This window comes from Theileria orientalis, chromosome 3 (assembly GCF_000740895.1).
Source record: "Theileria orientalis strain Shintoku DNA, chromosome 3, complete genome".
Classification (NCBI taxonomy): domain Eukaryota; phylum Apicomplexa; class Aconoidasida; order Piroplasmida; family Theileriidae; genus Theileria; species Theileria orientalis.
In genome coordinates, this window is record NC_025262.1 from 1,407,289 (window position 1) to 1,423,438 (window position 16,150).

Sequence of the window (16,150 nt, forward strand, 5' to 3'; positions counted from 1 at the left end):
ATAGCACACATTACGCCGAACATGTTATGTAGACGTATTTGTTTTTTATATATATTTCAACTCTGAGTCAATGATACAGATTTGTATTTGAATATGTGGTATGTATCACATTTTGTTAATAAACTTCAACTATTACAAATATGGATTCCGTTCCAATATATCATAGTTAACACATCGGAAAATTTAAATAACTCATAACTAACATCAAATTTAATACCAACTACATATTACGCAATCCCCCATGGAGCTGCCGAGCTTTAGTTGTTATTATTTTGAGTAGTATTAACGATAAAATTCGTACTATTATGAGTATATCGGCAATGAAAGGTTGATTTTAGAATGGTTTTAAAAACGGATCTCCAGTAACTACGAGGATTTAGCATTTTAATTCAGTTCGACACAACATTTTCATTCTGGATACAAATAATTGCACATTTCACATTTACTCAGAATCAAGTACTTGCCGTAATTTTTTAAAATATTTTTGGTCTTACACTTTGAAGTTTTATTGTCATAGTTTACCAATTGGGATTTTTAATTCGTGAACTATTATTCAGTGTGTTAAACGCACAATAAATTCATTTTTAACTCAGTCTCCTGTGAAACTAACAGTTGCACCTTGTATATCGCAGTTTTAAAGCATTCAAGTGTACCATAATCCCCCGTTTTCAAAAAGTACCCACTCACAACAAATTCACACCGAATGAAGATAAAATTAAAGGCGATAAGAACTAGTAATCGCGGCCTAAAATGAATAAATTTATTTTATCAACTGTTAGAAACATTTATCAGTTAGTTTAATGCAGTACCAAAGTGTCTTCGACACGGACGATTTAAATAGATTTTAATTCTAGTAAAGCACACACACCCAGCCAAAAATGGCTAAATTGATACAATGAATGGTAATTACCAATGACCCAGGATTCAATAAAGGAGGAAACTAAAAAACCAGAGCCTGAACCGTGCTTCTGGGAAAGCGAACTGTATTTTAAGCAGTATTTCAGGGACAGGAGGAATAAGGAATTTCAATACTACGATGACTCAAGCATCTTTAGGTATCTTTTTTTTAGCTGGGCCAACAACTGGGTTATCCTGCTCACCAAAAACTATGTTGATCCCTATAGACTACACCCTCTTCCAGTATCAGACCAGGTGCTTAAGTGGATTCCAATATTCTCTAAACACGTCAGTGACGGTTTATTTGAAATGGAATCACGCCTAAGATTTAACGCCAAAGGCAAAGTTAAGGCTCGTTCTAACAAATCAATAATGCTGCGAGCCCTGTTTCTAACGATTTGGAAAAGAGGCTTATGGCTTATCATTGGTTTAATAGCAGTTAACATCCTGAGTATGAGTATCGCAATCCTGGTTAAAAAGTTACTAGAGCTGCTGAATGATAAGTCGATTAACGTTGTTAACACGATTTTTTTACTATTGGTTGTAATAATTTTCCAGATATTAGATGGGTTGTTTCTTGAAAATATAAACTTCTACGTTCTGAGGTTGCTCTGTATTATCCACTACCTGACTTCGATCTCAATTTTTGAGCATGGGTTATCTCATAGGCGGAGGTTTTCAAATAACATAAACGGTTCTAATTCGTTGAATGTGTGCAACCAGGTTCTTCACAGTTGTTCACCTGACTCTGAGTGTTCTAAAAATCCTCTGTTCTGCCCAGCTCTACGTTACCAAAGCAAGGGCATTAACGCGCAAATGTACGCTTTTGAGTGGAACGATTGTTATAACGTTTCTGAACTTTTTGATTCAATCAAATACTTGATCGAATTTTTATGCACCTTCTTTTATGGCATATTTCTACTTTCCTACCAACTTAAACTGAAACTATGGGTGCTATACATAATAGGAATTTGTTTCGTTTTTGCCATGATTATTGTAGAAATTCTCAACGCCTACTTGTATAGGTTTATACTATATTCGAGGGATCGCAAGTTGAGCAAGTGCGACAACATCTTTTCACACTTGAACGTGATCAAGAAAACCTTTTACGACGACATCGGAATTAATGTTATCATTCAAAGCCGAAACACAGAGATTTCCCTGTTCTTTTTAAGGTTTTTTTTGACGCTTTTCAACATGACTCTGTTTATAACGTGCACTAATTTGTCGTTTTATGTTATTCAATCTCATTTTGTTAAATCAGTAAACGCTGCTTCGGTTATTACTGATATTGACACTGCGGGATTCATGACAACCTTTTACATATTTTTGAGAATTATTACTTCGATGTTTCTGGTACCCACTGCCATAAAGGTGTTCGGTATGTCGTACGTGTCATTTAAAAGGATGGACAAGTATTTTAAAACCTGTTCTCCCAACTTCTATATTACTGGGAACCCATACACTGGTTCCACTAAAACTGCCACTGTGATAGCGGATACGACTAACCAAATACCTAACGATGTCGTTGTTTATTTCAAGGATGCCACATTTACATGGGTCAACACACGCGACGACCTACTAAACAAGAACTATGAACCTTATTTGAAAAATATAAACTTTGAGTTAAAACGTGGCGAAATAGCCATTGTCACTGGTTCTAAAGGCTCTGGGAAATCAAACTTTTTAAAGTCGATCCTTGGTGAGATGACCCTGGTTGGGGGTTCCATGGCTGTTGTACCTCTATACACATCAATGCCAATATTCTATGCTTCTGAGGACATTTTTCTACAACATGGGACAGTTAGATCCAACATTGTATTTGGTCATAAGTTTGACGAGCAGTTGTACAACACCGTACTCAAGGCAGTGGAACTTGAGTACGACATATCGACCTGGAAGAAGGGTGACCTCAGAGTTCTGTCAGACAACGCACTTTCACTGAGTGGAGGTCAACGTGTACGAATGGAGTTAGCTCGTGCAGTGTACGCTTACTTGGTGTTCCACAGAGTCAACAAGGAGTATAACAACAGCCAATGTTCGTTCTTGATGTGTTTGGATTTTTCATTACACGGGCTTGACCCATACGTATCGAAGACAGTATTTAATAACCTGTTTAACCTTAAAACTGGGCTATTGGTTAATGGTGACCTGTCAGTTGTTTTGACAACATCAAAACAATCTCTCCAGTTATGTGCAAAAATTTCTGACTTAACTCAGCTGCCCAATGTCCCTATTTATAATGTCAAGAAAAATACATTGCAGTTCACATCTAATTTACACGAATTCATTGCAAAAAAGGATACCATTAACCATGATTTCAAGTACTTATCCTCTATTAACAATGACACTTATCGCATCAACTATTTGACCAATGATATTATCAGCCTCTGCACCTCCAGTTCGAGGACTAGGCTAGGTCGAAGGGAAGAGACTAAAGCCAAGTACTACAAGTCTTTTCAATCCTTTGTTCAAAACGATTTGTCTGGGGCTAAATTGAGACCATACATCGTTTTTCTGAAGGGTGCTCCACTCGCATTCTCACTGTACGCACTGACTACCGTGGCGTTCAACGTCATGGATAATTTAAAGCTTGTTTTAGCTACAAATTTATCGGATCACATAACAAAGAACATTGACCAATTCAACAATGGGCACTTTGTCAACCTGTCTGAAATTAAGACACTCAGCAACTCATCACTAAATAAAACCACAATCTTTGTTTCATCCATAATTACAATATCCTTCTTGTCGACAGTTTTTTTCTCAATATCGACAACCACGTCGTGCCGCAAGATTCACGAGTACTTAATTGATTCAGTTTTCAAAAATAGTTCATCACTGATTAGAATAAAAAAACAAATTAATCAATTGATCACGTGCATATCATGTGACATGTACTCCGTCGACGAGGAGGTTGGCTACTTTCTGTCACTGTGTTTTGTATATTCAATTCAGTTATTGATCAGTATATTAACTCTGTTTTATCTGTTCCCAGTGTCCATACCCCTGGTTATTCCTGCACTGGTTACAGTTTATTACTATGTGCTCAGGAGGCAGATTCAATCTTCTAAGTACATCCACTTCGCCTACATAGAAAGTGTATCAAACCTCATGGCAGTTTACGAAAACTCTATATCTGGCTCGTCCATTTATAGAAGTTTTACGAGACAATCAGACCTTGTTAATAAGGTGCTAGAACACAGGGATTATAAAGCCAGATGCAAATGCCTGCTATATACAGTTGTTGTATGGTCATCTGTACTGTTCAATTGGATATTTTCACTAACCACCTTTTTAATTTTATTGGCACTTATTGTTCTGGATAAGGTCGATTCACAGAAATTAAAAGTTGGATATTTTGGTTTGGCTCTCTCACTTAATATGAATGTTATCAAATATTTTGATAAACTGGCTTTAATGTACTCCAAGTTGGAAATAGCCGTCTGTTCTGTTCAGCGTTTACAGTATTTCGTTCCTCCCGGTGAGAAGGTTACTTATTCCAAGTTTATAAACACCCATGAGGAGTACTTAGTTAATCCTATCAATAAAGAGGTCTGTGGCCTCGACAAGAAACAACTGTTGAAACGCAGGGCCATTGAGTTCAAAACTGATAACAAGAAGTTTTATGCTTTGCGACGACTGTTTTACCATCCCAAATTACACATCTTGGATGTCAACGATTACCTAACCCATGATCGCACAGGTGTCCAGCTGAATGACGTGTGTGTGTACACTACTGCTGAACTCAACCCAGAAAGTATGATTTTGAAACATGTTTCAGTGTCAGCTGGTAAATCTGAGATCATTGGTATGGTTGGTAGAACAGGTGCCGGTAAAACCACTCTACTGTCAGTATTACAGAACATTGTTAGTAACAGAACTGGTCAAGTATTGTTGGATGGTAAAGATTTGAATGATATCCCCAAGGTAGTCCTTAGACAGATTATAGGTGTGTTACCACAACTGCCATTCGTATTCAAGGGATGGACTGTGCGTAGATTTGTCGATCCTAGAAGATTGTTCACTGATACCGACATCAACGATGCCCTGGACAAGTGTGGTCTACTACACTTCGTTAATGAACTACAGGGTGGTAAGAAACTAGATACTGTTCTAGTGCACGAGAACCTTGGAATATCAAGACGTGGACCGAACTCAGTCAATCAACCCAAAGTTAACGGGTCTGACCGAATTTGTACCTCCAGTGAACTTGACTCATTCGATGGCCTTGGAAAGTACAGAGAATCGACTAGAAACCGCTATGAGAGTGACACTTTACTATCCAATACTCAACTGAGGACACTATCGTTGGCGAGATTAGTCTTATACAGGAACTTCTTTAGAATGATAGTCGTGGATGAACCTCCAGAGGAAGACTTGGCTGAAGAGACCAGTTCCAGGTGTGATGATCTCGGAGTTCCAATTTATGATCTTCTGATTAAATACTTTTGTCACTGTACTACCTTCGTCACAGCACATGATGCGAATGTGTTGAAAATCTGCAGTTCAATATGGGTAGTTCATGACGGCTGTCTGATAAGGACTTGTAAAACCAGTGATATCCAAGCAAACGATTCAATCGCATCAATTATAGAAAACAGTGTAAAATACACTAAATAACTCAAAGAATGCAGTGTATTAAATAGTGTAACATGGATTAATTTGTTACATGTTACCAGTATCTTCTACCATGTTTCAATAATTTTTAATTTATTTTGTATTTCAGGATACATATGTTATTCAATATGGTCATAACATTTTAATATTCTAACAAGTCTGTACACAGATTTTTAGTTATGGAATCTTACATATACAATAATATACAAATGTGTATCGATACGTATTGTTGAATCCAAAATAAAATTTCCCGTATCAACTCAAAATATGAATTTTTGACACAAATCATTAACTATTTAGAAACATAATACTAGTTAAGTCTGTGTAATCTATCACCGGTTACACGGATGAAGCCACACGAAAAACTAGGTGTATCCCATAAATATATGAAATAACACCATAAATGAAGTTATATAATAACATATATGCAAAGAAGAATGAACATTACAGGTAGTCCTTAATATTCATCCTAAAGTCTTCGATGGTGTCGTTCCCAGCCCTCCTGAATGTGTTCCTAATGAAGTACCAGGCCACATTTGATTTCGACATCCTGTGAATAGGTCGAAATTTGGGTAGATGATATCCTAGATTAACCCTCGTGTGATTATAGCCAACGGCTATCTTAGAAAAGAAGAACCTATAGAGCATAGTACATATCACGTTACAGGTTATGACACTCTTATTGCCTATTTTATTAGTCCCATTAAATGAAGTGTGAACAACCTTAGGGACGCCAGCATAGCTCAGAGCATATAAAAAACTATAATAGACGATCAGAATCAATGTCATGATCATCACTATGGGTTTAGAATTTCGTATTCTCATTGCTGATGGAATTCTTGTGTGAATGGCCATAAATGTGTATATTGTGATAACAGTAACTGGCATAGTTGTGAACCAAAATCCATCATAAAAGCTGTTCCATTTATCGAAAACCCCCGCCTTCTCAAGAACAAAAAGCGTTACTGACCCTATTCCATACAATAAGGTCACTACCTTGTTAATGATATGGCACCTATCCCTTTGCAAAAGAGCGTAGGGAAGGACCCCTGGGAAGAGGAAATCCTTGAAAATGGACCCAGCAGGAAACATGAGGAAGGGTGACAAACACTTCATGAATGTTTCACAAAAGGTTGCAACTTGAACATTTGTAGGGCTTTCTGAACCTGGGCTCGAAGGATTCTGAACAATATCCCCTTTTTTTCGATGAGCATTAGGTGTGTTGCAAAACGAATTTATAAAGTAAGCCCAGGAGCCCACAGCCAGGGCGGTCAAGACGACGCTTAACCAACACTGTATCTTTATCATAACCAAGGGCCGCCCATACCACAATAAATCTAGAATGAATTGTACAAACGATATAAAAACTCTGCACAAATTATAGCCCAAAGTTACCACAACTGAATACCCTGGAACAATTGCTGCAAGTGAAGTCAAGGAACCACAAATATAGCCCTCAATTGCCAGAACTATGTAGGCGTGATACGCCAATTGCGATGAACAGTGTGTTAACCAGGCAAACACTACCCTGGTAACTAATTGAAAACATAAGTTGACCAGATTAATGTATATGCGATTATTCGGCGATTTAGAGAATGTATCAACCAGGGTGTATGTGATATATTCAAAAAGTGTGCCGGTAGCCATTAGTAAACACCGTAAACTGTACAATTTGGTAAAGTATATACCAGTATTGTGCAGAGGGATCTGAAACGCCGAGGCAAAAAGAGCCGAGGCAGAATCTATATGGCAATTTGTCAAAAAGTAGCATAATGTAAGAAATACAATTATTGCTTGACAAATACCATTGCTACGTGTATCTGTTGTATTTATGTTTTCACTCATGTTTCGAGTTAGTTAAATCAGTGATTATTTTGAGTTATTTTTGCTGAAATAGACTACCATTTAATATTTTACAGAATATATGGTACATAAAGCAAAGGGTGGGATAAACACCAACAAATCATTTTAATTATGTTGTTGGTGCCCATTCCACATCGTTCTATTTAAATATTGACTATATTCGTATTTTTTTTCGAAAACATTACACCACATAACACTGAGATTCCATCATTTTAAAAATCATTTTTTTAATTAAATTAATATATTTATAATCAATAACTCTAACGATTTTATATAAGTCATTTAAATTAAATTAATAATTTGCTATGATCGATAACTCGGAGCCGTTGTGATGAACATTCTTACAGTTACTTATATTACAATTGACCCGTCTAATACTACAAATCTTTTTATAATTTGATGTTAAGGTTATTTATATATATTTTAACTCTGAGTCAATGATACAGATTTGTATTTGAATATGTGGTATGTATCACATTTTGTTAATAAACTTCAACTATTACAAATATGGATTCCGTTCCAATATATCATAGTTAACACATCGGTAAATTTATATAACTCATAACTAACATCAAATTTAATACCAACTACATATTACGCAATCCCTCATGGATTAATCAATTTATACTTTATTTCGTTAAATGCTTGTTTGTTTTGTTGTTAATATATATTACATCATTTTAATTAATCAGATACTTAAATTATAATTGTACTATATTAAATGAAGTACAGCTTGTCATAAATAATGGAAATTTTAAATTATTTTTGGTATTGACTTTGTTTGTTCAATAACTTTAATTCTACCCCTATATAATTCTTGTACATTATATAAATACTGCCTCAATTTTTAAATACATTTTTATTGCAAATTCGCCGTTAAAATAGTCGATTTAATATAGTTAGTGTGTATAACGTCAACACACAAAAAAACAGTAAAACACCATTAATTGTAATACAATTTTTATTAAATAAAGTTATTAATATTGTATCATAATAAGGGACTTAAAAAACATATGATAGACCTTAATTTGTTAATTCTAACCACCATGTGATAAATGTAGATTATTTTTAGTTTTTTTTATATTTAAGGATACATATGCTATTCAATATGCTCATAACATTTTAATATTTTAGGAAGTCTGTACAAACGTTTAAACGTTAACTACTACATTAAACTTATAACAAGTTGCTTTCCAGTTCGTTGCTGTTCTGCTGCTTATCTTCTACTTTGTCGACCATCATCCCCTCCGTCGTCAGCAGCAACCCTGCCACCGAGGTGCTGTGTTCGACCGCTGACATGATCACCTTGGTTGGATCTATGACGCCCTGCTTAATCATGTCTCCGTAACGATTTGTCTTTGCGTTCCAGCCGTAGCCGAACTCCTTGCCGCTGTTCAGTATCCTTTCGACGACCTTGTTGCCATCGACTCCTATTACATTTTATTACATTTTACTACATTTTACTTCATTTAAGTGTGTACTTGTAATTATTGTTATTGTTATCATTATTATACTTATAGTTATAACCATTATTATCAGTTTAGCTTAAAATAACTGAGTTAAATCATATATTAGACCACAACTATTTAGTGTGTTACCTGCATTGTTTGCTATTTGTTTTGTTATTATCGACATTGCATCTATCACAATTTTTGCTCCTGCTTGCTGTAACTCTATTTCACTTTCCATCTCCTCCATGCTGTCCAACTTTTCAACATCTGGACACAGTTATGTCAGTATTACAACACATGGTCACGGTTACACATTGCAATAGTATACTCTAATATACTATTCTATACTATGCTGTACTCTACTATGCTATTCTATACTATGCTGTACTCTACTATGCTATAATATACTATGCTGTACTCTAGTGTACTGCCATAATCTACTTTCTGCATAGCGAGTCTTCTCATATTCACCTACTTTTACCACAGTGCTTACCTTCACTCTCTACGTATTCCCCACCTACTTCAACCTCACCTTCGTTAGTCGAGAATTGTGACGTCTGTTCCTGGTTTATGGTGTTCTTCACGTGGTCCATCACCATGCTCTTGAAGGGCTCCTTCTGCATCTGCAGGTACGTCACCCCACCCCCTGGCACGTAGCCTGTTTCCATGGCTGCCCTCACTGCGTTTATTGCGTCTTCGTAGCGCAGCCTCTTTTCCTTCAGCTCCGTCTCCGTCGCCGCCCCGATTCTTATTCTTGCTATTCCGCCACTCAGCGCTGCTATCCTTTCACTCAGCTTCGTCTTGTCAAAGTTGCTTGTGCACATCTCCTTTTCTCTGACCAGGTTGTTTACCCTACAAGCAGTTATTTGTTAATCACCACCACACCACCGACACAACTATCATTATTCGTAGATACTTAACACCACAACCATTGCCCGTGGCAGTGTAGTTAATTAATACCACAACTGGGAATGGCAGTGTAGTTAGTCAATCACACCACCACTGGTAGTAGCGCTATTACTAATACCATATCAATACAATAAGTGCTACTAATATCATAACTATGGACCATCTGAATAAGCGGCAGTATGCTATACCTTGTGCTTATGCTTGGTAGGCAGTTTGGGTTCGTCACTATCGTCGTGCGGTCCTTCTTGATCACAACGTTCTTGGCGCTGCCCAACATTTCTGGTGTCACGTCGTTCAGGTCGACCCCGACATCTGGGGACACGAAGGTCGCTCCAGTCGCCACTGCTATGTCCTGCAGGTAGTCCTTTCTCCTCTCACCGAAGCTCGGCGACTTAACTGCCACCTACGTCCCATTTAACCACTCCAACAAACTTACCACTTTCAGCATTCCGCGCATCTTATTTATTATGAACGTCTGCATTGCGTCTGTGCCGTAGTCCTCTGCGATTATCACCAGGTTAACTTTATTCTTCGCCGCGTACTCGAGGACGTTGAGGATACTCTGCGCGTTTTCTATCTTCCCGTCGTACACCAGTATTTGCGGATTCATCCACTCAATACTATCCTTTTCTTCCCCTGAAATAAGACGTCAACCACCCTATTTGCTACACACTACCACTTATTACACCTACTGGTTTACCCACCAAACTACTGTTTCTAATTTCTAACCAATAAATTGTATAGCTCCATGTACACAATAACAGTACTTACGAAGACAGACAAGAGGTACACTAACCTAGTTGAAAGTAGGGGTTTGCAAATCCCTTATCGAAGGTATATCCTTCCGTGAAGTCCAATTCGTCTTCTAGTGCCGGGTTATCCTCCAAAATCGTCGCTGCGTTCGCTCCCAGCTTGTCGAACGCCTTCGCTATCACCTTTCCCATCACCAGGTTTCCACTCGTGGCCACCGTTGCAATGTTAAGCAGGTCTTGATAGCCGTTCACTGGCTTGCTCAGCTTCTTTATCTCCTCTATTATTAGCTTGCTCGCCTTCTGAATGCCCTTTTGCAGCGGTATTGAGTTGTGCCCCTGGTTAACGTACTCAACTCCCTTCGAGGCTATTTCTGCTGCCAGAACTGCCGTGGACGTCGTTCCGTCCCCTGCTCTGTCGTCTGAGCTGCTTGCTATCTCCTGGATCAGTTTCGCTCCTGCGTTCATCTTCCTGTCACTCAGCTCTATGTTTCTTGCGATGGTGACTCCGTCGTTAACGATGATTGGCGACCCAAACTCCTTTTCCAGCAAGATATTTCTTCCTCTGGGTCCCAGGGTAACTCTTACGGTGTCTGCCACCTTCAGGATTCCGGACAGCAGGCTGTTCCTACACTCGTCGGCCAACGTTATTTCCTTAGGCTTAGAATATAGGGAACTGCTGGAACGGCCATTAAGGCTGTTTGATAGTTTACTCGTTAAATTACTTGAAAGGAAATTCGATCTCACACCTGGATTTGCAATGAAAGAATAGGGCCTAGAAGCCCCGGTAGCTAAAGAATTTGAAGGCAGGATTATCGAATTACTCTGATTTACTTTCCTGGAGCATCTGGGAATCAAAAATTCAGTGTGTTTATATAGAATCCCCAAACTGCAAACCAGTTTGGGAAGACAAAATACCAACACAATCACAGAATAATTCATCATATAACGACCCAAGTCATTAATGAAAAAAGCGATACATAACTCAACTATATAGTACAACAAATAAATTGATAAATACAACGTCAATTGAACCCGAACCCACGCCCCATGTAACATAATACAGAGATTCCACTAGTAAACCCTTACACATATAGGAACAATCAACTGGAAAACACTTGGAAACGACTTTAAAATTTGCGCAGGAACTCTAGGATACCTGAGTTAAAAATTCATACCATAAACTATTTCCATTTTTACACATTACTCCTTCCAATTAATATTTGTTATCGGATTATATATAACCTAAAACACCGTTTACATGATCACAAAACCGTATTTAATAATAATAAAAATATAATTTTGTATCAATGTGTCTTAACCATGTGGTATTATACTGCCCTGCTTCATACCACACTTATTTATTTAAATTATATTTTTATCGCAAAATTATGTATAGATTATGTAAAATTAATTTACCAAATTCATTAATATCTGGAAAATTACTAGTAAATAATTCATATTCACTTTGTTATTGGAGAAGCATAAACCGTACTCGCTCTATTATTTACGGAAATTCTAGAAGCTTCAGTTCAGGTTTGAATGAAAATAATAACCACGAATCAAGTAAAAAGGAAGATTCCTTACTTGATTTGCTGGTAGAATTGAATTATTCTGGTAAAAAGAAGTATTCTCCAAGCTATAAACTGAGATTGCTGTACAATATAATAACTAATGATAAAAACGATGAAGTCACATACTCTTCACATGTTTCAAACATTCTCCTGCAACTATGGAAGTCACGAGGTATTTTTAAAGCAATTTAGCCAAAAACATCAATTTTCCATATAACAAGTTATCATAGGAATGTTGAATAACAGTGAACTATCACTTTTTGATAAAATATGCTACGAATTATCGGAAAAAATATGGACCGTTATGCCAAATAGGACAAACACACTGCCAGACAGGTATATACACACAAAAATACAGAATAATAAGTTAATTTGATTATTAGGTTGTATTATAGTCAATTTAAGTACGAATTGAGGAAACTTAACGATGAAATATTGAATCCGACACCAGAGCAGTATCAGAAGAAGCAAAATTTAATAGACCACCTGACGCCAATATTTAAATCGACAATAGACGGAAAGTTATACACGTTCGGATCATGCGATAATGGACTATGGTAAGCTAAACCTTTAATTAGTAGGAGTAAAAAGGGATTAAATTGAATAATAATTGTATTAAATATGAATTAGATAAAAACACAAATCATAGTCTGTGATTAGGAGCAGAGGAAGTGATATTGATTTATGCCTAGTGGTACCAAACTGCGATTCAAAAAGATATATGCTATCAAAGTTAAATTTGGTACTTTCTATGTTAACGTAAGATAATTCTTTAGATAAAATCGTGTTTATCAAACAGTGATATCATATCGAAGATATCAATCATATCAGCAAGAGTGCCAATAGTAAAGGTAACAAACCATGAATTAGAAGTGTTCATTATTGTGTAACGACCAATATATATAAACAAATAAATATATATAAACAAATAAATATATATAAACAAATAAATATATATAAACAAATAAATATATATAAACAAATATATATATATAAACAAATATATATAAATAAATACTTACAAACAAATATATATATAAATAAACACTAATTACTAATCACTAATTTAGTTGTACGATATGGATAATAATAACCTGTGCGACATAAGCATAAACAACACAGTGGCTTTACTAAACTCAGAATATGTGAAAACAATGTGTAACATAGATAGCAGAGTGGTAACAATGGGAAGATTCATTAAGTACTGGGCAACGTGTAGAAAAATAAATAACAGAGCTGAGGGAACAATGTCGTCGTACACACTGATACTCCAGCTGTTTTACTATTTGCAAAACAGAGATCCACCAATAATACCAACATTAAAGTGAGCACAACCAGAAATAATAGATAATTTTTAGAGAAATTGAAATAAATGAAAGGAATGGAGACAATATTGAATCGAATGACAGCGAAAAGAGTGAACATAGCGAAGATATCCAGTCCATCAATGACAATGTTAATCACATCATATCACAGGAGTATAACTATTTAAGAGATCCTAAGTATGTTAATAATTCTATTACTATAACTACTACTTTGACACTAGTTCTACAACGTTTAACACTATTACTTTTGATACTATTAATACCATTGATACCATTACTACTACTATTACTATGTTTAACATTACTACTACTATTAATACCATTAATACCGCTACTACTACTATTACTATGTTTAACACTACTGCTACCAGTAATAATAATAATTATTAGGGAGATTAGGAGTAAATGTGACTATTTGAATAAAAATGAAGAGGACGTGATCGATTTACTGTTTGGATTCTTTGAATTCTACTCACACCCAATGTTCTCAGGTGGAATGACCTGCAGTACCATAGATATGTACACCAACGAAGTCACCGAAAATGAAAACGGCTCACTGATAGTTAAGTGTCCACTGTCAAAGAAGAACGTTAACCCGTTTACGATTAGAATGTGGCAGTCGATATACAGCGAGTTTAAGCGCGCGAACGACCTGATAAGGTTGAAGCAGCCACTAAGTACTATTTGCCAGGAGATGCACCTACCGCCTCTGGAGTTACAAATGCAGCAGCATCAAATAAATCAGCAGAAATTACTGGGACTATTCAAATAAGACACTAAACACACGCATACACTCTTATTCGCAGTCATACACACTCTTATTAACACTTATTCACACTGTTATTCACACGCATACACACACATATTCACTCTTATTAACACACATATTCATTTATACAAATTTAAATATTAACATTCGGGAGATTTTTCAGACTCGAGTATCTCCTGCGCCAACATTTCTGCAATTGCAATGCAGTCCTTTTCGGCGGATTCGATCTCGTTCTTCAAATTGACCAAATTCTCCTCTAAATTGTCACTCTTTTTCATATCCTGTTGAATAGTTATAATTATCAATATTATTAATGCTACTGACACTGACGATAGTACCACCAGTATTATAGTTATTGAAAATGCTAATAACAGTACTGCCAATATTGCAATTACCAATAAGGTGGTACTGACAGTATTATTGCTACTGGTACCAGTATTTAAATGACTATGCTTATCATAAACAAGAAAACAAAGCTATGAGAAACTTACAATGTCCATTAGAACATTGATAGACCTAGTATACATATCCTACATTAGTATTGTCGAGTAAGAGTCGTAAGATGTTGTCAGTACATAAATGCTAGTAGTGGTTACCTCGTCACTTGTTAGTTCATATTCTGGAGAATACCTCTTCAGCATCAAATCCTGTAAGCGGTGCGATTCTGACAGCCAATGCGCAAGCCTTCCGAACAGTGCAAATCTCTCTGAAATCTTCTCGCACAGTTCAGTTAAATACGCCTTACTATCCTCACTCAAGTTTCCAACCTATACACACATACACTTGCAAGCGGACATAAATAGTCACAAGCACATATGTAGTTGTAACACACATAGATAGTTGCCAACGATTACTAACTAATTTGATGTTTACTACAGTTGCATCAATATAGTAAGCCATGAGTAAGCTTGGGTACCTCTGAAAGCTTCCTTACAAAGTCCTGAGGCTTAAACTCCTCCCACTTATCTCCGTTCTTCTGCCCATTGTAGAAAACAAACGTCGGTGTTGCTCTTGTAACTGGACACCCATTGGGGAAGTCGTTCAACTCAAGGTTCAGCCTCTTAATCCTGATCGGATGCTCTATGGACACCAAATGCTTATTTACTGAATTTATAAAAGGCCTTATTAAGAAGCACAGAAAACAGGAATTTTCAAACATTTGAAGAATGATTGGACTATCTTCAGTTGCGAGATTGACAACCTATAAAATCAATTATCGGTGAAAAGGATGATAGCAATCTTTATAACTGCGTAGTAGAGTTGTAGGTAGGCGTACCCTCGACTGAAAGTCCTTGTACGAAACGTACTCAGGCACCCTCTCGTTGTTTAAAATGTAAACTTCCTGCGAAATGGGCTTGAAAAAAACCTCCACTTCGTTCCTAATCTCATCGCGAGCCGATTCCTCGGCCAATTTAGCAAGAGGGAAATACTTTTTCCGCATCCCTTTACAGACCATAACCATTGCGCCTTCCTGACGCGCCTTCCTAAAGCCGATTTAGAGGCTTAAAACTAACTTCACACTATAATACAAGCTGACACCCTCGGGGAGCATTGAACGCAGGAGCTCAATGGTCTTCCTCTGGTAGTCTCTTCTACTGTTTAAGATAACGACGGCTAAGTTGTCCATGGAATCAAAAGAATCTTCATCAGCCTAAAAACGAATTAACCAAAAAGGAACAAATAAGTGAAAAGAAGCTAAGAGTAAGCAGTTTAACCTCTTCTAGAGGAATCTTAGGCGACAGCGGCAACAGGTCGTTTGAGTACCCGAAGTAGCCCAAACCGCCAACAACAGTGGATGCTACACCAAACTTTAAAACTCTGTAAGCTATTTTATCAGCAACATTGGCCACAGAAGTATGGAAATGCGAATGATTGGAGGCCCTAAACGGCCTCAAATTTCTACACAAGTTCAGATTTCTAATCTTATTAATATCATTGCAAAACAATCTATACATTTTCTGTATAACAACAACATGAGTTTACAACTTACAAA

General features: G+C 36.7%; 5 protein-coding genes across 5 annotated transcripts; 2 read left to right on the top strand and 3 right to left on the bottom strand.

Annotated features, from left to right (window-relative positions):
• Positions 1-912: 912 nt before the first annotated feature.
• On the top strand, positions 913-5,520 carry TOT_030000644 (uncharacterized protein; the record flags this gene model as incomplete). The annotated part of the gene is made up of 3 exons (XM_009693388.1): positions 913-1,400; positions 1,503-1,922; positions 1,956-5,520. 3 exons carry the CDS (start codon positions 913-915, stop codon positions 5,518-5,520), a joined length of 4,473 nt encoding a protein of 1,490 aa, XP_009691683.1.
• A 441-nt stretch (positions 5,521-5,961) lies between these two features.
• Positions 5,962-7,362, bottom strand: TOT_030000645 (conserved hypothetical protein; the record flags this gene model as incomplete). The annotated part of the gene is made up of 1 exon (XM_009693389.1): positions 5,962-7,362. The coding sequence occupies one exon, from the start codon at positions 7,360-7,362 to the stop codon at positions 5,962-5,964; it is 1,401 nt and encodes a 466-aa protein (XP_009691684.1).
• Positions 7,363-8,556: 1,194 nt separating this feature from the next.
• On the bottom strand, positions 8,557-11,431 carry TOT_030000646 (chaperonin CPN60; the record flags this gene model as incomplete). Its single annotated transcript, XM_009693390.1, has 6 exons — positions 8,557-8,810; positions 8,979-9,098; positions 9,325-9,683; positions 9,929-10,143; positions 10,177-10,376; positions 10,537-11,431. The coding sequence occupies 6 exons, from the start codon at positions 11,429-11,431 to the stop codon at positions 8,557-8,559; spliced, it is 2,043 nt and encodes a 680-aa protein (XP_009691685.1).
• Positions 11,432-11,880: 449 nt separating this feature from the next.
• TOT_030000647 (uncharacterized protein) lies at positions 11,881-14,160 on the top strand (the record flags this gene model as incomplete). The annotated part of the gene is made up of 8 exons (XM_009693391.1): positions 11,881-12,235; positions 12,294-12,399; positions 12,447-12,620; positions 12,724-12,805; positions 12,840-12,914; positions 13,134-13,387; positions 13,422-13,565; positions 13,779-14,160. The coding sequence occupies 8 exons, from the start codon at positions 11,881-11,883 to the stop codon at positions 14,158-14,160; spliced, it is 1,572 nt and encodes a 523-aa protein (XP_009691686.1).
• Positions 14,161-14,297: 137 nt separating this feature from the next.
• Positions 14,298-16,112, bottom strand: TOT_030000648 (uncharacterized protein; the record flags this gene model as incomplete). The annotated part of the gene is made up of 6 exons (XM_009693392.1): positions 14,298-14,633; positions 14,754-14,924; positions 15,074-15,358; positions 15,434-15,641; positions 15,672-15,808; positions 15,873-16,112. The coding sequence occupies 6 exons, from the start codon at positions 16,110-16,112 to the stop codon at positions 14,298-14,300; spliced, it is 1,377 nt and encodes a 458-aa protein (XP_009691687.1).
• Positions 16,113-16,150: the final 38 nt, after the last annotated feature.